This window comes from Schistocerca piceifrons, chromosome 11 (genome assembly GCF_021461385.2).
Source record: "Schistocerca piceifrons isolate TAMUIC-IGC-003096 chromosome 11, iqSchPice1.1, whole genome shotgun sequence".
Taxonomy (NCBI): Eukaryota; Metazoa; Arthropoda; class Insecta; order Orthoptera; family Acrididae; genus Schistocerca; species Schistocerca piceifrons.
In genome coordinates, this window is record NC_060148.1 from 97,116,202 (window position 1) to 97,139,801 (window position 23,600).

Consider the following 23,600-nt stretch of genomic DNA (forward strand, 5'->3'; position numbering starts at 1 on the left):
TGCTGGAGCACAGGATTTTCGCTGCACCTCCCTAGAAAAGTGGCTGAATGGCCAAAAACGTGAATTTTGAAATCTAAACAATTTTAGCAGCTAAATGTGACGATGATGTCTTTCAAAAAGTTTAAACTCAGTATGAACTACCACTAAGAAACACTGAAATGTGAATATAACCTGTGCAGTAGTGTTAATTTGAAATGCCAAATTTATTATGTAAGGTGGGCGTAAGACTTCACGACTGTCATCAATAGTAAACTACAAGTCAGAAAGTTAAAGTACACATAGTTATATTGTAATTATTGTAGTCAACTGTTCAATGCAGTATGTTGATAGATAATACTTTCTCAAGGCTTAAAGTTACTTTTCGATACATATTGTGTGGAACATTTTTTTGTCAGTCAGTACATTTGAAGTGCTGGGCCTATTACAAGACATATGTGTAAGGCATCACTCACATAACTAATCCACTTTTCTGCCAAAAAACATTTACATTTCTAATGATCTGTTGTGGCCTCTCCAAGCGAAATAACCTGGCTTACTATGGAATTTTAGAAACAGTTAAAGCGTTAAGATGATATAAGGATTACATTTCATATGGGATGGGTAACTGGTTGTTGTAAGTTATAATTTATTAACTTCACCAAACACTACACATTATGTTGCTGAAGTAACATTCTTTGATGCTTGCATGTTACAGATCTGATTAATGATGAAGTGCTCAGCAAATGCAAACGTGGTGTCCGCATCGTCAATGTCGCAAGAGGAGGGATCATCGATGAGAAGGCACTGCTGGTGGCTCTAAATGTAAGTACCATACATCCACTCATATCCGACTCAATGGCAGCTGCAGAATGCAGCTCAGAACATATGTGGTGAAAGTCTGTCTTTTTACTGTTTCTCACCAGGTACAATGTGCTTATTGGAATTAGTGAGTTTGGTCACTTGTGTTATCTCAATGAATGCATATGAGCCACATACAGAGTCTACAAAGACAGAGGAAAGATAGAAATATAGATGGTTCAAATGGCTCTAAGCACTATGGGACTTAACATCTGAGGTCATCAGTCCCGTAGAACTTAGAACTACTTAAACCTAACTAACCTAAGAACATCACACACATCCATGCCTGAGGCAGGATTCGAACCTGCGACCGTAGCAGCAGTGCGGTTCCGGACTGAAGTGCCTAGAACCGCTCGGCCACAGCAGCCGGCAATATTGAGGGATATGTAGATAGAAATGAAGAGAAAAACAGAAATATATTGAGATACATAGATACAGGTTGAGAAAAAGATACACAGGGTGATAAAAATATAAAGACATACACAAAGAAATAGTGAAAGATAAAAACCTGACTAAATATAAAGAGTGTCATAGAGAGAAATATACAAAATATAGAGCAGTGTGCAGCAACATTTAGAAATCTTAAGCAATGCACCAGTAGAATAGCATGAAAGACTGATACACCGATAGAGATAAAGAGAAAAATTGAAATACTGAGCGATACTCACAGAGAGATGGAGGGAAAAATAAAAAGGAGGGAGATGTACAGGCGGAACTGAAGTGGAACTGAAAGATACTGGGAGATGAGCACATCGAGATTAGGTGAATGATGGAAATGTAGAGAGGAAGATAGAAATGACACAGAGATATGGTGCAGTACAGAGACAGAGATGAGGATGGAATTGTTGAGTGATATAGAAAATGAGGTAGAATCAGAGAGCAACAGACAGACAGAGAAAAAAAAGAAAAATAGTGATGTACAAAGTACCTTCACCATCGTATTTCACTCTACAGACAGAATGATAGGAATATATAGAAAAAAATAGGGTGATGCACAGATATAGGTAGAGAGATTGGGGCTTATAGGTGAGTAAAAGAAACAATGAAAATATATAATGAGCGATGGAAAAAGTCTCTGTTCAGAGGCCACTCCAACCCTTGCCTTCACGTCAGTGCTTATATATTAGCATTGGAGTCATGCTGGGTTGGACACATGCTGCAGCAACTTACTCAAACGGTAGCTTTTTGGTCGCCAATTATGTAAGTTGTACTTGTGGTCGCTCTGTGAAGCGAAAAATACGTGACCAGTGCTCATTCTCCCCTCACATCTTCCACAACAGGACTAGAGTATTGTCACCTCCAGCTCTGTGGGAACATCTCGGGTGGCCTCTGACTGAACCACAGCCTATACGTCACAGCACTCACCTTCAGTAGGAATGGGGGTTCACAGCTTTGTCCATTGTTCCCTGTGGTTTCCATGTGTCCACTGAAAATGAAAGGGCTGATTTGCTTCCCAGTGTGGGCTTGTATTCTGTCTCCAATAAACTCGCCTCAAATGAACGTCGAGAACCTATCATACTTCAAATTTTATAGGAGTGTATAACGAGGAGCAGCAATGTCACTGGAAGAAATGGCTCTGAGCACTATGGGACTCAACTGCTGTGGTCATCAGTCCCCTAGAACTTAGAACTACTTTAACCTAACTAACCTAAGGACATCACACACATCCATGCCCGAGGCAGGATTCGAACCTGCGACCGTAGCAGTCGCGCGATTCCGGACTGCGCGCCTAGAACCACTAGACCACCGCGGCCGGCGTCACTGGAAGAGTTAATTCTACTGTAAATATTCCAGTTGAGGAAATTAAAGAGGAGTTGTCATGCAACACTCCAGGACGCTTTTTCTACGAATAAAAGATTGAGTAGTTATGTTGCCCTTGAAAATACATGAGGACAGATTCAGTCATTTACAGTGTGCTGCAGGGTATTAGTGACTGTCATTCACCCAGCCAAGATTTGGCAGCCTTTTCACAGTTGGACGCATTATTTCCTTAGATTTCGCTATAAACTGCTGCAGAGAATTGTCTTAAGTATGGTCCATACCAAAATTGTGCAAGCCATCCCAGACGACAAGCCAGTTTTTGAACTTGTTGGAGCTGTACAGCTAAGTGCTCAGTGTCACAATTTTCATTAAAGGATGCTTTCAAAAGGCTTAAAAATATTGTAAGTATTTGTTGAATTAACTGCAGCATTAGTGTGCTAGGCTGCTCTTTGCTGGGTATGTCGCGTATTACTTTGCTTCCTAGGTAATAGAATTCTTTCACCTTTTCCACTTTTGGATTCCCAATTTTGATGTTAAGTTTATCGCTAATTACATTTGTGCTACTCTACTACTTCATCTTTCCTCAGTTTACTCTCAATCCATAGTATATATTCATTAGGCTCTTTATTTTCTTCTGCAAGTCCATAATTATTTCTCCTTTTCCTGAGGCTAGCAATGTTCTCACCGAATATTATCATCGACAAAACCTTTACCCAGAATTTTGATCCCCTCCTGCACCTTTCTTTTATTTCAGTCATCTCTGATGTATAAGCTGAAAAGTAGAGGGAAAAAATACAACATAGTCTTATACCCTTTGTAGTCTGATCACTTCATTCTGCCTCTACCACTCTTATTGTTCCCTCTCAGTTCTTATGCGTATTGTCTATTGAATGTCTTGCACTATTTCACATTGCCATCAGATTTTATAGGTTGATGAATCGTATGAATATATCTCAGTTTTTCTCAGGTCTTTCTTCCATTATGAAACCTAACTCTAATTGACGTATCTATTATATCTGCCTGTTTTTGTTTTAGAAGGTCGCTTGTGGAAGCACATAGAGAACACTGCATATAGTAACACTTCTTGCTGGGCGCCTAATAATGTGATGCCGTTTTCCAGGACGGCCGCTGCGGTGGCGCTGCACTGGACGTGCTGACGGAGGAGCCGCCGCGCTCCGATTGGCTGCTGGAGCTGGTGCGTCACCCGCAGGTGGTGGCCACGCCCCACCTGGGCGCCAGCACCGCCGAGGCGCAGCGGCGGGTCGCCAGGGAGGCGGCCGAGCAGCTGGTGGCACTCTCCGCCACCGTGCCCGCCGCGCAGAGGGCCAGGTGAGTCGCAGCACGCCTGCCTGCCTCACCTCTCGATACACCCGAGTGGACTGACATCGCGACCCTCCAGTAGAACCTCGGGGGTCCTCCGAACTAGCTGTGAATTGCAGCTGCACGAGCTGCTGGGGCCTCTGATATGGCAGACGCAAGCTTACGAGACAGCACAGTGATCACTGTGGTTGGTTTGGATAGCTGTAAGAGGTGTATAACTGGCACTGTGTCATCATGGGACCATTCACTGCTGACTTGAGTGAAGACAATGAGGTGGTGCATAAATGTGTGGGATTAGTGAAGTAATGTGAGCCACCATTGACAGACCACACAATGGCAGAAACAAACTGTCATGTACGGATATACCTACTCATCAGTCACAAAAACTTTTGTGATTGAATTACTAAATAATTATTTAAATGAAGGAGAATTTTTAACATACTACATTTTCAAATTTCCCCTAGCCACATACAGAGTCTTAACCTCATGCAGATAGTTCTGAAAATCCAGAATGAGATTTTCACTCTGCAGCGGAGTGTGCGCTGATATGAATCTTCCTGGCAGATTAAAACTGTGTGCCCGACTGAGACTCGAACTCGGGACCTTTGCCTTTCACGGGCAAGTGCTCTACCATCTGAGCTACCGAAGCACGACTCACGCCTGGTACTCACAGCTTTACTTCTGCCAGTATCTCGTCTCCTACCTTCCAAACTTGGTAGAGCTCTTGCCTGCGAAAGGCAAAGGTCCCGAGTTCGAGTCTCGGTTGGGCACACAGTTTTAATCTGCCAGGAAGTTTCATATCAGCGCACACTCCGCTGCAGATTGAAAATCTCATTCTGGAAACATCCCCCAGGCTGTGGCTAAGCCATGTCTCCGCTGTATCCTTTCTTTCAGGAGTGCTAGTACTGCAAGGTTCGCAGGAGAGCTTCTGTAAAGTTTGGAAGGTAGGAGATGAGATACTGGCAGAAGTAAAGCTGTGAGTACCGGGCGTGAGTCATGCTTCAATAGCTCAGATGGTAGAGCACTTGCCCGCGAAAGGCAAAGGTCCCGAGTTCGAGTCTCGGTCGGGCACACAGTTTTAATCTGCCAGGAAGTTTCAGTTCTGAAAATGTGTGGCTGTGAAATTTTTTTAGCTATGAAAATACTTGTAAAATTTAAAGGGAAAACTTAGCTACAGATACACTACATACCAGTAAGAACATGAATTATGCATACTGCAAGTGTCCTTAGTTATTGTTTTAAATCTTACAAGTACTTCTTAAAAAGTTCACAATCACAAATTTCCAGGACTATCTGTATTGGGTTAGGAATCTATACAAGGCTGTGCGAAATTATTTTGAACTTTCTGATCTAATTTAAAAGGATGGTACATTTAAAATTCTTTTTCCTTTAAATAATTATGTTCTGCTTTTAGTCTTGTATGTTTGAAAATTTTAATAGATTTCAAACGTATTGATGAGATAATAAGGGAGACATGGTAATTTTCAGGTTTATTTCAGTCTCCCCTCACCTGACCCAAGAAATGTAGTGCTTCCTCCTACGTATATCTCATGAAAAGACCATGAAACTAAAAGTTAAGAGAGATTTGTGCTCGCACAGAGATTTACCAGCAATTCTGCTTTCTGCAAAACATTTGTGACCGGAACAGAAAAAGGGGGAAAGGGTAGAGATACACAAAGTAGCTTCTGACATGTACCAGAAAAGAAAATGAGTTAATCTAGCACTCACCCAATTCTGAGCTATAGTGTATGTTTCACATATTGAAAGTTTCACCTCTCTAGCTCACTGGGAAATGAGTGTGGTAAACAAACTATTCTTCAATACACACCAGGTGATAAAGCGAGTTAATATTGCTTTTTCACCAAGCACTGAGCTGTAAAGCGAAATTTGTACCGAAGACACAGACAAATAAAAACGAAATATGCATCTTATCTTCCCGCTGTCTTTGCTCATCTGTGCCTGTCATCTCAGATACTACCTGCAACATATTCTAATCCAACCCACACAACATGTTGCTGTCGCAGGGCAGCCAACATCTCAGGCATCACCAAACTTTTTCAAACCTTCCCCCATCCCTACCGAAAAGGCTGAAACAAAAGCAGTTTAATGTTGCATTGTCATCCAGTTCTGAGTTACATTTGAAATTTCAATCGTCTAATTCATCAGAAAGTTAACTTTAAACCAATTACAAAATTTGTATCAAACAGATATACAAGACAGGGACTTAATAAAAACATGGTAAAAGTGAAACAAATTAACATGCTTGATTTGATGCTACATACCCCAGCCCCCACAGGAGTACAGTATGCAGAATCTTCATACAGCTACATGAAACTGCCACCAAGATCCCATTTCAAGATGTTGTTCAACTCGCAGGGCACATTCACACTTTTTTCGATCTTGATGAGCCACCTGCATTTTGTCATATTGTATTAGGCCCCGAACATATCTCTTTAATTATTTTTGTTAAACACAGATCTACAGAATTTTCCCTGATGGAGATAACCTATTCATTTATTACCCACAATATACAAGCCCAACATTATCTGACTACTATACATTGAAAACGTGACTTCCAATAATTAACACAAAACAATGGCTCTGAATTTCAAGAAATCCTAACAATAATACAAATCGAAAAACATGAAATTAAAAAAATATGAAACTACCTCCAACTCTGTTAATTGCCTAAACTTATTTCAATCACGAATCCCAACAGTGCAAACCCCATTTTTTTCCATAAGTCACTTACCTCATAGAAAATCTTCATAACACAAACTACAGCAATTACAGCAAGTAGCAACTACGGCTAGCTACATAAAAAGATTCTAACTACTAGGGGCTCTAACTACAAGAAGGCGTATGCTTAGCAAAAGAAAGATTTTATTGAAGAGCAAACAATGTATTTAGAAAATTTTACCTTTTCATTTGACATCCAGTTCCAATAAGTATATAGTTGTCAATAATTCCACTGCCCAAACAATATCAACCAAACATCTATCCTCATACATTTCCTTGTGTATTTTCTTATAAACACTTCATTTCACATCACTTTACAATGCATGTCCTACCAACACAGAGTCGCCACTAAAAATATCATGTCCATACACTTTCCTATCCACTCGCTAACTGCTAGTCCATACAACCACAGAATCTCTCGGCGAGGGCAATGAGGGCTGTCAGCAATATTAAAGCAGTCTATAGCACTGCCAACATACAAACAGGCTACTTACAGCTGGTACTGATGATTTTCTCAAAAAAAGGGTTGTCTGCGATTTTCATTTCAGTAAAGTCACGGCAGTTGTCCATTCATCATCTTTTACTAGGTGGGAGAAAGTTTGGATGCGCTTTTCTCTTCTTTGAAACTCGAGTTACTGTGGCTCCACTGCTGTTTGTGACACTACTGTGTTAACACCGTATGGGCCCATGACTTATTGGTGTACCAGTGTGGCATGTCCAGTGTGTCTACAAGGAATGGTGTACCACCCACAGCCATGTAACAAACCACAAAAACTGTGCTCGTAGAAGGATCCCAGCTGACAGGGCGGGAGACAAGTGTCACACATTGTCAATGGTTTCAAATCCAACAGGAAATGCTGTTGTCTATGACTGCAAGAAAACCTCAAGGGAGTGAACGTAGTGAAAGAGACAGCACAGTCGCACTTGAATCTGACATCAACACAGAAACTAGGCAACAGCCGACTGGAGATGTGTGATGTAGTCCGAGGAGTCATGATTTTGGCTCTTTTCAGATGATGCAACGTGTTGAGCACACTGATGGTCCAGTGAAATGTTTAAATCACAGTATATGTAAGGTGCAACTCAGGGCAGAGCTACTGCTGTGGCGTTCCACTGGATTCCACGTTAAACAATAGGTCCCCTTTCCCCAGATGGATAACTGGGGCAGTCAGGGTCGCACAAATCACTGTAGTGGCATCCAGTAGAAAGACTCACACTAACCCATTGAAGCATGTGAGATTACTGTTCATAGGGCTGATATTTGTACCATGACTTAACAATATTCATTTGAGACACCATGAACATCAATTATGATGTTTGTTTCAACATTTCTGGCTTGTCCTCTCTTTTAAATCTTCTTCATGAATGTGCAGTAGACACCCCCACCTACCAAGACGACAGCAGCCATACTGACAGGACTGCATGTATACATTCCTAGTTTGACATAGACCCAGGGTGTTCTGTCATCTGGAGTGACCCGCTAAATCACTCAATCTTAATCCAAAAGAAAATGACTTGTGGAATCTGACACTGCAATTGAAATATGGCATTAAGAATCACCGCTATCCGGTAGCCCGACAGGTGCTAATCGTCAGCTACATAAACACTCTAGTACAAATACTACTAGCTCTGTGAGAAGTGGCTGAGAACCTGCAGCAATCTAAGTTCCTTGTTATATTTTGGAGGGCCCGCACTGACAGCCACCTGATTTTGTTGCTTCTGCTGTTGTGCAGGTTCCAGCTGACAGGTGTTGTGAACGCACCCGCACTGTCTGCATCACTGGACGAGGGGAATCAGCCCTGGCTCCAGCTGGCAAAGGAGCTGGGCTCACTGGCCGCCCGTCTGGTCCAGGGTTCGCTGCCCGGGACGGCCATCAACGTCACAGCCTCTGGTAAGACCATCATAACCACTGCTGGTGGTCTCGCCTTACAGGTTGTGACAGCGCCTTGGTGGTACTGAGGATTTGTCCGTTTGCTCTACAAATTTTCTAAAATGTTATGTAACTCTGACGTATGATACTATTTTTAAAGCTGTATTGTCTATTTGTCGACTGTGAGACACAAATACGAATACGTTTTTTCAGAGACCACTACTACTCACAATTATTTGTCAATTTACTTAATTTATTGAATGAAATAACATGTTTTGAGGCACAAACTTCATCTTCAGGTTACAATGGCAACACAAAAAATTTAACATAAGTACACATAGATACTAAATAGGCTTTCTACAGTCTTGGTTAGCTGGTTTAAAAGGGGGGGGGGGGGGAGAGGGACTTACAGTCTTGGCAAGTTCATATGAAATGGCTGTCTTCTTGTGGAGGTTTAATTACATCTATTTCTCAGCTTCTTGGATCTTGTTAACGATGGTTTATAGACATGCAAAGGACACAAAGATACATCATCATGATCAAATACCACACAGTTGACAGTGCTTTCATAAGAAATTGACATAATGGGATATTGAGAGCCTGAAATCATGATGGCACTTTTACTACAATTATTTTCAGTCACTGATCACCATTTTTGGTTACTTCCAAAGAGGCTATAGATACCTCCATAGGTATAACAAAATCCTTCACTTCTTTAGCAAATGCGTAACAACTTCTTATGTTACTTGTTTGTTTGAATATATACACAGCTTTCAGTTTTCAGTCACAATTCCTATTGATTTTGTTGTTAGGGCACAACGTGTTATGCACAATTTGCCAAATCCTGTTTTTTTGCTTATTTAGTTTTACTTGTCAGCAAAGTCCAGGTCTTTTCAGATTCATTAGTTTCAATCTATGTTTTTCTTCTTCTATGAACAAGAAATAACTATTGCCTATCTTTTCTTTTATCTCGCTTTGAAATTTGCTTGTTGGCTCTCTTTCTATATTGACAGTATTACTTTCCACGAAAAATATCTGATCTTTTGCCAATGTAATTGTCATCATGTATCAGAACAGCCACATTGTCCTTGTGACCCATACTTATTATGACTTTTTTTGATTTTCAGTTTGTTTAATTTATTGGCTTAATTGTGTTCAGTACTTTTGTTTGACCACATTTTCATTGAGGGCCCTTTGAACCTTCCTTTTTTGACTGGACTACAGTCATAATTTTCTGAGACTCATTTACTATAGTGGCATCAACTTAAGAAATGGTTTTATTGAGTACATTAGTATCAATCACTGGCTGAATATTGAAATGTAAGCCTTTGTGTCATAATGTAAAGGCAATATTGTTTGGCTGTGATGAAAGTTATTGTTTGAAATAAACAACATGCAGAAATTAATCACTGATTCGTCATGTCATATCGTTCATATTATTCATCTCCAGGGTTGTACAGTGCACTAAGAAAATAAAGTCATACATTGGAATTTATGTATAGAAAAGGTCTGTTGCCATGCCACAAGGAAAGCAAAACTATAGGTCTTTAGCTCTGACAGAAATAATTTTCATGTGTAATTTTCATGTACACACATACTGGGTGTTTAAATAAGTTCACTTGATGTTACATAACACGCTAGTTCATAATTGTTTCATCTGGATGTATGTTACTCTTCTAATTCCTCTTCAAATTTCTCACCACTTGTTTTTTTGGCTTACTTCACTCAATTAGGAACAGCTAGTATGCTGACTGATGTGGAACTCATGGTAAGTGAAGCCTTGTCTAATGTTGGCAGGCCCTGGTAGTGAGCGGCTGACCTTCGTTGCCACGGCAGCCGTTACTGGTTTGCTGTCTGGGCGCACACCGAATGGGTTGAACCTGGTCAACGCCCCAGCACTGGCGCGCGACATGGGTGTCACAGTGACATCCGAGAAGGCCTCTGCTGGCAGCCAGGGAGACGACACCACAGTCACTGTCAAAATCCAGCAGGCCAGCGGCGAGGTGCATGCCGTCACTGGTGAGTCTTCCCCTCCTCACTCTGCTCTGCTGTCTACTTTCTGCACTATTTCATTCAACTGCACATCTGTTCACTTCTCCCGTGCATCACTCCTTTCTTCAGTGCCATCACCTCACAACCTCTTTCTTATTTCCTCCTTAATTTTTCCGTATTTTCTTCTATTTTTGAGTTTCTCCTACACAACTCAAACTTCCTCTATACTCTTTCCTACTTCTTCCACAATTGCATTGAATTGCATACCTGTTCACTTCTCCCATGCATCCTGTTTCTACTGAGTGAGTGGACTCTGCTTACATCATTATTTCTTATTTCCCCTGAATCCATCAGTGTTTGGTTTCTTCCTCAGTCCCCTAGCTTGTCTTCCCACTTTTTTCGTCATTTCAGTCAACTGCACATCTGTCCACTTCTCCCATACGCCCCTGCTCTCTTCAGTGGTTCCTTCTTACAAAATTTTTACTTAGTTTCTTCATTTACACCAGTTTCTGGTTTATTTTGTGCTGCCTTACCTAACTCTACTGTCCTTCGCAATTCCTTTACCATTTCATGCATCTGCGTGCATCTTTACTTCTCCCATATCTGCCATCTCTCTTTATTGGGATCTGCTTAGAACATCCCACCTTACTTCCCTGACTCTACCACTTTTTTTTCTCCTGCTTACTTCACCTAAATCTACTCTACTTTCTTCTTCCTTCACCATTTCATCAAACTGCACATCCATTCACTCCTCCCTTGCACTATTCTTTCTTTAGTGGGACTTCCTTTACAGATTACTCTGTCATTTCCTTTAAATGTACTACTTTTCAGTTTTTCTTGCTCCATCATTCCATCAGCATTCTTATATCCACTTACCAGTTGTTCAACACTGAATAGCATGTGGTAGACTTTGTTTCCTGTCACCCATATTTTTCAAGTGTTGCACAAGGCAATCTGATCCATACAGCCAGCTCTGAAAAACTAAAACAGTGTGCAGCTAGGGAACTCAAACACATGGCATTCATGGGTAGCATTCTTGAATTCACTGAAGCTTGTAGATTCTATCAGCTTCTCACTAAAGCTTCAGAGGTCAACAGAAAATTTCTAACCATGATATAAGTAACTAAACAGTTGATATGAAGGGCTGATTTCAATAGTGGTACAAGTCCATTACCTCCACTTTTCTGTCTATAATGCTTCTGACATTAATGGTCCAAACAAACAGAAAGAAAGGTTCATCTCTAGCGAAAAGCTATATGCTTGAATATTTCTGGTATCTCAACTGCAGATTTTTCAGCACTCATTTAACTTTAGGACTCCGTATCTCACAATGAACAAAAATGGACTTGTACCACTATTGAAATAAGCCCTTCATATATACAGCAGAAATGTTATCTCACAATTGAGGTATCCATCAAGATTGTGCCTTCCACTTATTTGATTCCTTTCTCTCCTTCTTATATGTCAGCAAATTCTCATTGTCCTTCGCTTTATCTCTTTATTCTCTGTCTTTTCTTCCATCAAAATGTTGCATTGGTTGTATTGCTACTCCTCTTTTTTATTTATATATTCTCTCTTCTGATGCTAGACTCTTTGTTGCTATAACATTCCTATTTTCATTCCACTTCTTTCTCCATTTTTGTTCTACATCAGCCTCATTCATCATTTCCTGGCATGCTAATTTCTCGTCAGCCTCATGTTGCCTTCTTCACTCTGCTTTGACTTATACCTCCATATCATGAATTTCTGATCCTGCTTCCTATACTGCTTACTCTTATTGAGCTCTCTCTGATTCTTCATATCTCCTAATTTGAGTTATATTTCTCCTCCTGCTTTGTTTCTTACCTGTTCCTTCTTGAGTCTTCTCCTTTTTGTCTACAAATTCTTGTAATTGTTTTCCTCAGTCTTTGTTATCTCCTTATTCTTGAAATTAGACTTTCTCTTTCTTCTCATTTTGTCACTGTCCTTAGATTTGACATCATCAACTTTTGCTCCTCCTCAGGTTTATTGCTCATCCTTGAATCTTCAATATTCTTCTCTAGCTTGAAGTTCCCAGATTCCTTCTCATTTCTATTCTGCTCTTTTGAATCCTATGTCTTCCTCTGAGTTTATATACTTTCTCTTTGGCCATGTTTATGTATCCTCCTCATAAATTCCCCTCTATGCATGCAATATATGTTCCTTCCTTCCTTCCTCTATAGCTCTCATTGTTGCTGCTCAGCTCCCTCTCATTCTGCAACTCTTTTCTTTTTTACACTCTTTATACCTTTTTATTTTTATCTTCTTGATGTTGAAAGTCTCGGTAAATAAAATTACCACAGCTGATAAATGTGTTCTCTATTACTTTTTATTACCAAATTGAGAAGTTCACTCATGGTATACAATGTAAACTCATCTGGATAAATGTAGGGGTGGACACTTTGACTGTGGTATGGCTGTAACTGTGATGCAAGAGGTCCACTCATAGTATACAACAAGAACTCATCCAGATCAGTGCAGCAGCGCACACTTTCAAACTGGTTTGGCTGTGACTGTGATACCATCACATGTGACAACTTACACACACTTAAATATGATTCATACATAGGTTGCACATTTCGAAAATTCTATGAATATTGAAAGTTAGTAAAGAAGAGTTTTTAACAGCCACTTGTTGTCAAAGTAGTTCTCTCTCCAACTATAATTCCTTTGCTAAGTAATTCTGTCAAAGACAGCAAAGGACCTGGAAGAGCAGTTGAACAGAATGGACAGTGTCTTGAAAGGAGGATATAAGATGAACATCAACAAAAACAAAACGAGGATAATGGAATGTAGTCGAATTAAGTCGGGTGATGCTGAGGGAATTAGATTAGGAAATGAGACACTTAAAGTAGTAAAGGAGTTTTGCTATTTGGGGAGCAAAATAACTGATGATGGTCGAAGTAGAGAAGATATAGAATGTAGACTGGCAATGGCAAGGAAAGTGTTTCTGAAGAAGAGAAATTTGCTAACATCGAGTATAGATTTAAGTGTCAGGAAGTCGTTTCTGAAAGTATTTGTATGGAGTGTAGCCATGTATGGAAGTGAAACATGGACAATAAATAGTTTGGACAGGAAGAGAATAGAAGCTTTCGAAATGTGGTGCTACAGAAGAATGCTGAAGATTAGATGGGTAGATCACATAATGAGGAGGTATTGAATAGAATTGGGGGGAAGAGGAGTTTGTGGCACAACTTGACAAGAAGAAGGGACCGGTTGGTAGGACATGACTGAGGCATAAAGGGATCACAAATTTAGCATTGGAGGGCAGCGTGGAGGGTAAAAATCGTAGAGGGAGACCAAGAGATGAATACGCTAAGCAGATTCAGAAGGATGTAGGTGGCAGTAGGTACTGGGAGATGAAGAAACTTGCTCAGGATAGGGTAGCATGGAGAGCTGCATCAAAGCAGTCTCAGGACTGAAGACCACAACAACAAGATCTTATGTACAGACAGGTACTGATGCCACTACTATGCACGACAATTGATGCCGGTGTACTTCCAGGTACGGTGCGTGCTGACAACCGGCCCCTCTTGCTCTCTGTCGACGGCTGCGTCTTCGACGGTGGCATTGCCCTCGGTGGGGGCGCACCTCTGCGCCTGTTCCGTGCCGCCTCTGCCGCCTCAGCACTTGGAGCTGTGTTGGGGGCACTGGCCTCTGCCTCCGCTTCCATTACCGGTGTCTCTGTAGCTGCCCCTGTCATGGAGCCGGCCAAAGGCCAACCCACTGACTCTCACGCCTGGATCGCTGTGCGCACCACGCAGCGTGTCGAGACCCGTGTTAACATCCCGGGTGTCGTCGACGTCTGAAGATTCACTTGTGCTGTTTTGCCCAATTTGTGAAACTACTGTGCCCAGTACAACTCAAATTGTGTCTTCAGCATTCATCTCACTTCTTGAAGTGTGTTTTGTAACAATTATGTGACACTACTGCCTGGTGCTCTGAAACTATAGTAACTGGTAAGGAATGAAATTTTGAAATGAACTGCCATCAGTCAGCTCTTAGCTGATTATCCATTGTTGCCCAGTTACTTTTTTTTTTTAAGTCACCTTGTTCCTACTCCCTACCACACCAGTGGGGCAGAAATGTCATCAGGACTGACACTTATTAGTCAATGACCCCAGTATCCTTTGCAGGTGGCCTTAATACCTCTCATTTGCTAGGTGGGTGTATCTCCAGATAGGATGTGATGTGTTGAAATTACTCCGCACACCCAAACAGTCCACATTACACATCATCCCCTTACCCCCCTCAGCTCTCACCATGACACCTATTCGTCAAATGTCATCAAGACTGTCAACAATTGTCGTAATAACAGAATACTGCGGATTATGTACTATTATAGCTCACTTTGTATTATTTTTGTGTGTAACTCCTGTCCCAGCCCATCCTAATTTTAAGTGCGATAGAGGTGTTTTACCCCAGCAGGGTATTTTTCCCACATAATAAACCATATTTCTACCACATTTAGTTGAAGTTGCTGGTGATGTTCCAGCTTTGTGCCACCACATATGCTAGGAGTATATTACTACCATGACAGTTCTCGCCTTAGTCGTATGTCTCTCACATATTGTAATATCTCCAGGCATTCCAGAAGCATGCTGAGCACCCACTTTAAATATATAATTTCGTTTTGAAGTATTCATTGAGACTAGGCACCAATGTTTACCTCTCCTTGTAGTAAAACGATGAGCAAGTTTCCGTAAAAACTTGTTACCCTCTGTTTTTCACCAGATTTGATAGTATAACATGCATCTAGCTGACTGGACAAAACTTTTCATTCTTACCCAATAAAGCCTTAATGTTTCAGGCAACTATTTAAAAGAAAAAGTGAACAATACATTAATTTATTTTACTGATTACAGATTGCATCAATAATGCTTGGTAAAAAGGGATCATATAAATACTAGTGCATTCCAACTAATTTCAAATGAAATGTTCTCACAGTATTATAAATAAGACTTCCTACCATATTGTGCTGTAATTTAATTTACAGTGAAACCTGATTCATGAAATTAGCTTTATGAAAACTTGGAAGTTTTTTGCTTCTACTTCAGTTTTTCTGTGAGCTCTAACATATATTTTCATAATGTATTTTTAATATTTTGATCTGCAAATTTTTGTTTAAGAGAAAGCATTTGACTGATACAATGATTTTTGTGGTGTGTTGTAATCAATGGCTGTGATATTCATGTACTGTGAAGGCAAAAAACTTTGCTTGAACAATGACATTTTGTGGATCTAATTTCATCATGAAATAAAAAAATGATTTAATACAGAAGAAGTTATAAGATTGGAAAATATGAACTGATAATGCCAAAGAAGCATAGTCCGACACAGGAGAACTTACCAGTTATTCTACAGGCTGAGTTCTCTGTATTCAATCATGTCAGTCTTAATCATAGCAGTGAAATTCATTCTGTGTAGTGACATCAAATACATTGTGTAAAAACTGTGTTTATATCAGGGAACCATACATTTTAGGATTAGAACAGAAATTTATTATCCATGTTTCTTAAAGTCCAAAATTTGAATAAATTATCTTAATTAATAAACTGCACATCAAATTTTCTGTATAAAAGCTCATAAAGAAGATGAGAAACTGCCACTTAAAACTGACAAAAATGGTCTATTAGGAAGAAGGCCAACTTTTTGTTTTTCTATTAAATGTGTCCCTAAGTATACTATCTGTCTGTCCACATCTACATACAGTGAGAATTAACTGTCATTTCTTTTTATTAATGTCTAATGTATTACATACTAGTATACTATGATTTGATCAATATTCCTTTATTTTTAGCATTGCATCACCATAAATATTGCTGTAGTTGTTACAGCAGCATATGTTAGTTCTGTGGTGAAATGCATAAAGCTTAACAGCCTATGGTTGTGGCAATATTTCTTTCGAGACTGTAGTTGACATTTTTGTCTTGATAGTCTTAATAACTGTAATTTTTTGTACCTATATCTACCCTTATTTAAAAATCAAATGCCATTGCATTCTTCCATTTTACATTATTAGAAATAAAGAAAATAATTGAATATATCAGAAGATAGTTTTTTACTGTAATACTGTAATTTTTCTGTATGAGAATAGTGCCGTGTATAAAATAAAAATGAACGATTTTAAAAATCAGTTATTACTCAATTCATTACCATCCTGACACGAACCCAAACTTCCCATAAATTAGTTTCAAGACTACATTACTTAGTGGTCATTCTTAAATCAGTTAAATTTCTTGGAAATATAAGTTCTGTTATAAAATATCAGATATTTCACTGATAATGAACATATGTAACAAAATCTCATTGGTAGTGATGTGAGGGTAATTCTTTTTTATACCTTTTCTACTATATATTAATTACGCTTTTTTCTAGGTTTTTACAATAAAATAATATATAATATTTAATGGTATCAGAACTTTTATTAACAAATTACTTTTCAATAAAGTTTTTCCATGTTTCCAGTTAGCATATAAAATCATTAATTAGTTTTACACATAAGAAAGATGTTTATATCAAATCACTCAGTTTCTCACTGCCAGGAAACTTGTTTTACTGGTACCATAGATTTTGTGTGAGATACCACATGAGGCTTATGTAAGCAGACTTAATAGCTGCAGTTAGATAGGAAAGTCATAAACTATCAAAAATAGACTTTATTTTAAATAAAAGACTCGGAATAGATTCTCCAGTGCAGAATCAGTTTATTTTCAAGCATTTCAAAGAAAGTAATCCAAATGTTAGTTAAACAATGTAATAAAATTGGTACCTAAAACCACGACTTCAATATTTGTAATAGTGCAGTATCTCCTCATTTGAAATGGCGAATAAGCATTTAACAAGAAAATATAAGGTTTTGTTCCAGAATTAAATCTGACACAAAAGAGCTAAACAGAAAAAAAGAGAGAAGAATGCTCAGTCATATTCATTGCTATAGAAATATGTATAAGTTGTCTGAAGTTTAAAATGAGCTGTAAAACTATTAATTGTAGACCAGACAGTGTTGGTTAAACTCCAACTTGATTATCCACATATAAACATTTATCACTAATGCACAGTAATGACAAAGGCTAGAGATACCACACTAACTTATCCACAACGTTAACAGTGTCTTAATTAATATAAAATCAGGAACACATTTTCTTCATCTCACAAAAGATTTGTTATAAATTCTCTACCTGTTCAGAAGCAATTTTGCATATCATAATTACAGAAGTTTTAAAGCACATTTTTATTAATGATAATTATGTACATAGCTTACACGAAAAGTGTTTGTACAGAGATTTGTATATGAACATAATATTTTAGTACATTTGAAACAAAATTTTTGAGATTGATTCATTAGAAAAAATGGTTTATTTTTGATACTACAGAAGAAGTAATCCAAACTTTTCTTGTGAGTTGTAAATATAAGTTACAGCAGTCAAACACATTATGTTACAAAATGCTATATGTCTCAAAACATTGTGTTGTTTTACTCTTCTCCACTTCCAAAAAGATGTATGATCAGTTTGTAGAAAGCTATTTGTCTTCCTTCTAGAATTAATGTTCCCACAAAAATACTCGTAGAATGGGAAAGAAAGGACAGGTTCTGATCACACATACTGCAATAATGATGCTGTCAGCTGAAAATTAATATTACTATCATTCTAGTTGAGCTACAAAAATTAGTGGACTTGCCTAACAACTCAACAAGCAGCACATTTTTTGTGTTTAAATCTGTGAATAGCCACCAGTAGATTTCGCAAAATGTACAGGCTTAATAACAGTGGAACAGTAACAAACAATGGATTTGTTGCTGTCATTGGCCATATGACATTCCTTGCTGAACTGTTAAATGCAGAATTTTAGGAAATAAAACCACAACAAAGTACTACTGCCACGTACAGATTTAAGTAAGCCAGGAAAATTAATAGGATCATGGGTGACAGTATGTGTCTGACACGAACCATAAGAGACTGCAGGAACTATTTTTCAAGTAATAACATTGCTGTTAATGTGAGTGTGCGTGTACATTCATAGCCGAGTGTATATTATTCACAATTACCAAACGATGTTAACCATTAATGGTGTTTGTATCAGTTTGACATAACGAGAACATCAGTAGCAATTTATCATTGAACACCCAGTTGCCTGCTTTGTTTTGCTTCAGGCTCTGAGCACTATGGGACTTAACATCTATGGTCATCAGTCCCCTAAAACTTAGAACTACTTAAGCCTAACTAACCTAAGGACATCACACAACACCCAGTCATCACGAGGCAGAGAAAATCCCTGACCCCGCCGGGAATCGAACCCGGGAACCTGGGTGCGGGAAGCGAGAACGCTACCGCGCGACCACGAGCTGCGGACTTTGCTTCAGGTTCTTCTCTCACAGACACATAATGCCTCTTAGGCATTACAAGGAACTACTAAGCAGACGAAAAGCTTGGCACAAAGCCTACCTACATTGGATGTGTATTGTACCATCAGCACGACTGCCGACCCAAATGACCCATTGTCCCCATCTTCATGGTGTGCTGCTGTTTTCATCAGGACTTGCCTTTTAGTTTTTCCTTCTCCACCCACTCTTTCAAGTATTGCTTCCTTCTCTCGTAATTCCTTGCCTTCCCAGTGCCTCACCTTCAAAATTAGCAAAGAACGTGAAACAGACATCACTTAATATGACACCGTCTATCCCTCACACGTGACATATGTGATCATATTGGTACAGTTGTACATGAGCTGTATTTCACGAGAAAGTCCCAACTGGCTGTAAGTGCATGCTGGCTGCTAAAACTGCACTACCGTGATGTCGACGTACAACAAACACCAGACTAGCATGAAGTGCTATTGATTAACATTTCGGTGCAGCAACACAGGGCACGTAGGGGTGATGTCATCCACGTTCTTTATTCAGCCTGATTCAGCTGCCCCTGCCAGTGTCATTTTATGCAACCTGCAATGTTCTACCTTCCTTTCAAAAACCACGTGCAATATCTCCTATTCTCTCGTTCACTATGCGAGAACTATTGCTGCCACAGAAAGAAGTCAACATGACCTTATTGTATGAAATTTGACGTAATTAAATTTTGTACTCGGTTGTGTTTCCGCTAGAGGCAGTAGTTTTAGAATTATTTAATTACAGTATTTTTAATCATACTTAAGCAATAGGGTTCAATTAGTAAAAACAAACTATCAAAAGTCAACACCCATGAAAGTAAAGAGAGGAATTCCACAAGGCTCAGTGCTTGGCCCCTTCCTGTTCATTATTTACATCAATGACTTCTGAAATTATATGCCATGCAACAATGTACTGTATGCTGATGATATGACACCAATAACAGATGGAGAAAGTCTGCAAGATGTCATAGAATACAACTGAAATGAGCAGTGACTGGTGCAGAGCCAAACTTTTATCAATAAACAAATTGAAAACTGAAGAAATTTACTTCACCCTGAAACCAATTGAAAAGAATACAAAAAATGTCACGTTACTACGTTTACATATAGATCAAAAACTTACATGGGACAGACACACAGCCGGCCGGGGTGGCCGAGTGGTTCTAGGTGCTAGGTGGAACCGCGCGACTGCTGCGGTCGCTGGTTCGAATCCTGCCTCCGGTATGGATGTGTGTGATGCCCTTAGGTTAGTTAGGTTTAAGTAGTTCTAAGTTCTAGGGGACTGATGACTTCAGAAGTTAAGACCCATAGTGCTCAGAGCCATTTGAACCATTTTTTGGGACAGACACACAAATTATCTATGTGGCAAACTTGCTCGAACTCACTCTCTATTTCACAAGCTGAGACACGTTATCAGTAAAAATCTGCTAATCTCCACATACTTTGCTTTTCTCCATTCACAGCTGCAATATGGGGTACTTCTTTGGGGTAACTGTCGGTTCAAGTACCATCTTCAAGTGGCAGAAGAAAGCAGTTAGGTGCATTTTAGGACTAGCACCGAGACAAAGTTGCAAAAATCATTTTAAAAAACTAAAGATAATCACACTACCTAGTATATACATTTATAATTGCTTAATATATGCTAAAGAGAACGTAAAGAACTTTATGATCTGAAGTGCATGTTCATAATACTCGAAATAATAGTAACATAGACCTACCCTACACAAGGCTGACATTAACACAAAAGAGCCATAAACATCTAAACACCTTAGCTTGAAATTTTATAACACTCTCAAAGGCTGTGAGCGAACTACCGCTGAATAACTTTAAGCTAAGGATAGAAGCGTGGATCAAATGTACGCCACGTTACTCACTTCATGAGTTTCTAAACAGTGACATAAAAGAGATATGCTACATGAAACAAAAAACTGCCGTATGAATTATACCAATATGTTTGTGACAGTAATGTACCATAAATACATCTTGATACTATTGTATATTTAACTGTTATGATGTATTATTATTACACTACTGGCCATGAAAATTGCTACACCACGAAGATGACGTGCTATAGACGCGAAATTTAACAGACAGGAAGAAGATGGTGTGATATGCAAATGATTAGCTTTTCAGAGCATTCACACAAGGTTGTCGCCGGTGGCGACACCTACAACGTGCTGACATGAGGAAAGTTTCCAACCGATTTCTCATACACAAACACCAGTTGACCGGCGTTGCCTGGTGAAACGTTGTTGTGATTTTTTGTGTAAGGAGGAGAAGTGCGTACCATCACGTTTCCGACTTTGATAAAGGTCGGATTGTAGCCAATCGCGATTGCGGTTTATCGTATCGCGACGTTGCTGCTCGCGTTCGTCGAGATCCAATGACTGTTAGCAGAATATGGAATCGGTGGGTTCAGGGGGGTAATACGGATCGCCGTGCTGGATCCCAACGGCCTCGTATCACTAGCAGTCGAGATGACAGGCATCTTATCCACATGGCTGTGACGGATCGTGCAGCCACGTCTCGATCCCTGAGTCGAGAGGTGGGGACGTTTGCAAGACAACCATCTGCACGAACAGTTCGACGACGTTTGCAGCAGCACGGACTATCAGCTCGGAGACCGTGGCTGCGGTTACCCTTGACGCTGCATCACAGACAGGAGCGCCTGTGATGGTGTACTCTACGACGAACCTGGGTGCACGAATGGCAAAACGTCATTTTTTCGGATGAATCCCGGTTCTGTTTACAGCGTCATGATGGTCGTATCCGTGTTTGGCGACATCGCAGTGAACGCACACTGGAAGCGTGTGTTTGTCATCACCCAGCGTGATGGTATGGGGTGCCACTGGTTACACGTCTCGGTCACCTCTTGTTCGCATTGACGGCACTTTGAACAGTGGACGTTACATTTCAGATGTGTTACGACCCGTGGTTCTACCCTTCATTCGATTCCTGCGAAACCCTACATTTCAGCAGGATAATGGACGACCACACGTTGGAGGTCCTGTACGGGCCTTTGTGGATACACAAAATGTTCGAGTGCTGCCCTGGCCAGCGCATTCTCCAGATCTCTCACCTATTGAAAACGTCTGGTCAATGGTGGCCGAGCAACTGGCTCGTCACAATACGCCAGTCACTACTACGCTTGCCGGCCGAAGTGGCCGTGCGGTTAAAGGCGCTGCAGTCTGGAACCGCAAGACCGCTACGGTCGCAGGTTCGAATCCTGCCTCGGGCATGGATGTTTGTGATGTCCTTAGGTTAGTTAGGTTTAACTAGTTCTAAGTTCTAGGGGACTAATGACCTCAGCAGTTGAGTCCCATAGTGCTCAGAGCCATTTGAACCATTTGAACTACTACGCTTGATGAACTGTGGTATCGTGTTGAAGCTGCATGGGCAGCTGTACCTGTCCACGCCATCCAAGCTCTGTTTGACTCAATGCCCAGGCGCATCAAGGCCGTTATTACGGCCAGAGGTGGTTGTCCTCGGTACTGATTTCTCAGGCTCTATGCACCCAAATTGCGTGAAAACGTAGTCACATGTCAGCTCTAGTATAATATATTTGTCCAATGAATACCCGTTTGTTATATGCATTTATTCTCGGTGTAGCAATTTTAAGTGCCAGTAGTGTATTATTATTACTATTGTGAATGAGTAATTGTTGTATTATCAATGTTACCTTAGTATGCGTATCTGCTTGCCCTGCACACGCACAATTATGTAATTTAAAAAAAAAAATGGATTGAACACACTGACGATGCCAATTGTACGGAAAACATAGTGAAGGCAAATAAAGATTCTATTCTATTCTATTCAAGAATAGCGTACAAAAGTGACCTTCAAATGCAGCCCCACCCTCACACTCAGGCCACACACGTCCGGATTTCTTGCGTGTTGTTCGTAGCACTTCCCTATACCACTGTACAAAAATTTGCTACCGCACGAATTATTTTCCAAATTCGATCTTTCTTGGTCCTCATTGACTCGCTTTATTACGCCATCAGCTTAATCGAGCACTTAAAAATTTGAAAACTGACTTTTGTGTAAATTTCAGCTAACAATTTTTGAATTTTCACAGCACAAAATAAACGATTACACCGTCGCACTCGTCTGTCCTTCCGATTACCGTAAGGATCGAACTGTCAACGTATCGGTTTTGGCGTAACGTTTACAAGTCATTTTTCGTCCATCACGTTGAGGGGCACATTCAAATTAATAATGAAAATGAAATGACATGTGGTGAAGGCACCGTGGTGGGTAGACTCGATTGCCTGGTGCGAGTCTTTGGAGATGACGACACTTCGGCGACTTGCGCGTCGATGAGGATGAAATGATGACGATGAAGACGACGCAGACACACACAGTCTCTGAGCTGAGAAAATCTCCAACCCAACCGGGAATCGATCCCGGGCTCCCTGGCATGACGCCGTCCACTCAGCTACGGTGGCGGACACATTAATAATGTTAACGAAACAGCCGACGATGCTGGTGGGGTAATAGTCCAGTGAAGAAAGAGCAAAAAAGATGGAATAGCGGGAAAAGTTCGCGTCGGTGGGAAATTTTTGTACAGTGATAGGAGGGAGTGTCGCGTGCAGCACAGGAGAAATACCGGCCGATGGGGGCTGGGTGTGCGGGTGGAGTTGCGTTTGAAACTCACTTTTGAATACTACCGGCCATC

The 23,600-nt window shown here is 40.2% G+C and overlaps 1 protein-coding gene across 1 annotated transcript in view; it reads left to right on the forward strand.

The window, feature by feature from the left end:
• Positions 1-16,673, forward strand: part of LOC124719945 (D-3-phosphoglycerate dehydrogenase) — an 84,504-nt gene extending 67,831 nt beyond the window's left edge. The window contains exons 6-10 of the mRNA XM_047245146.1: positions 695-801; positions 3,719-3,927; positions 8,391-8,548; positions 10,325-10,546; positions 14,042-16,673. Of these exons, the coding sequence (XP_047101102.1) occupies positions 695-801; positions 3,719-3,927; positions 8,391-8,548; positions 10,325-10,546; positions 14,042-14,346 (1,001 nt within the window). The 3' untranslated portion in view covers positions 14,347-16,673. The remainder of the gene's footprint in view (positions 1-694; positions 802-3,718; positions 3,928-8,390; positions 8,549-10,324; positions 10,547-14,041) is intronic.
• Positions 16,674-23,600: the final 6,927 nt, after the last annotated feature.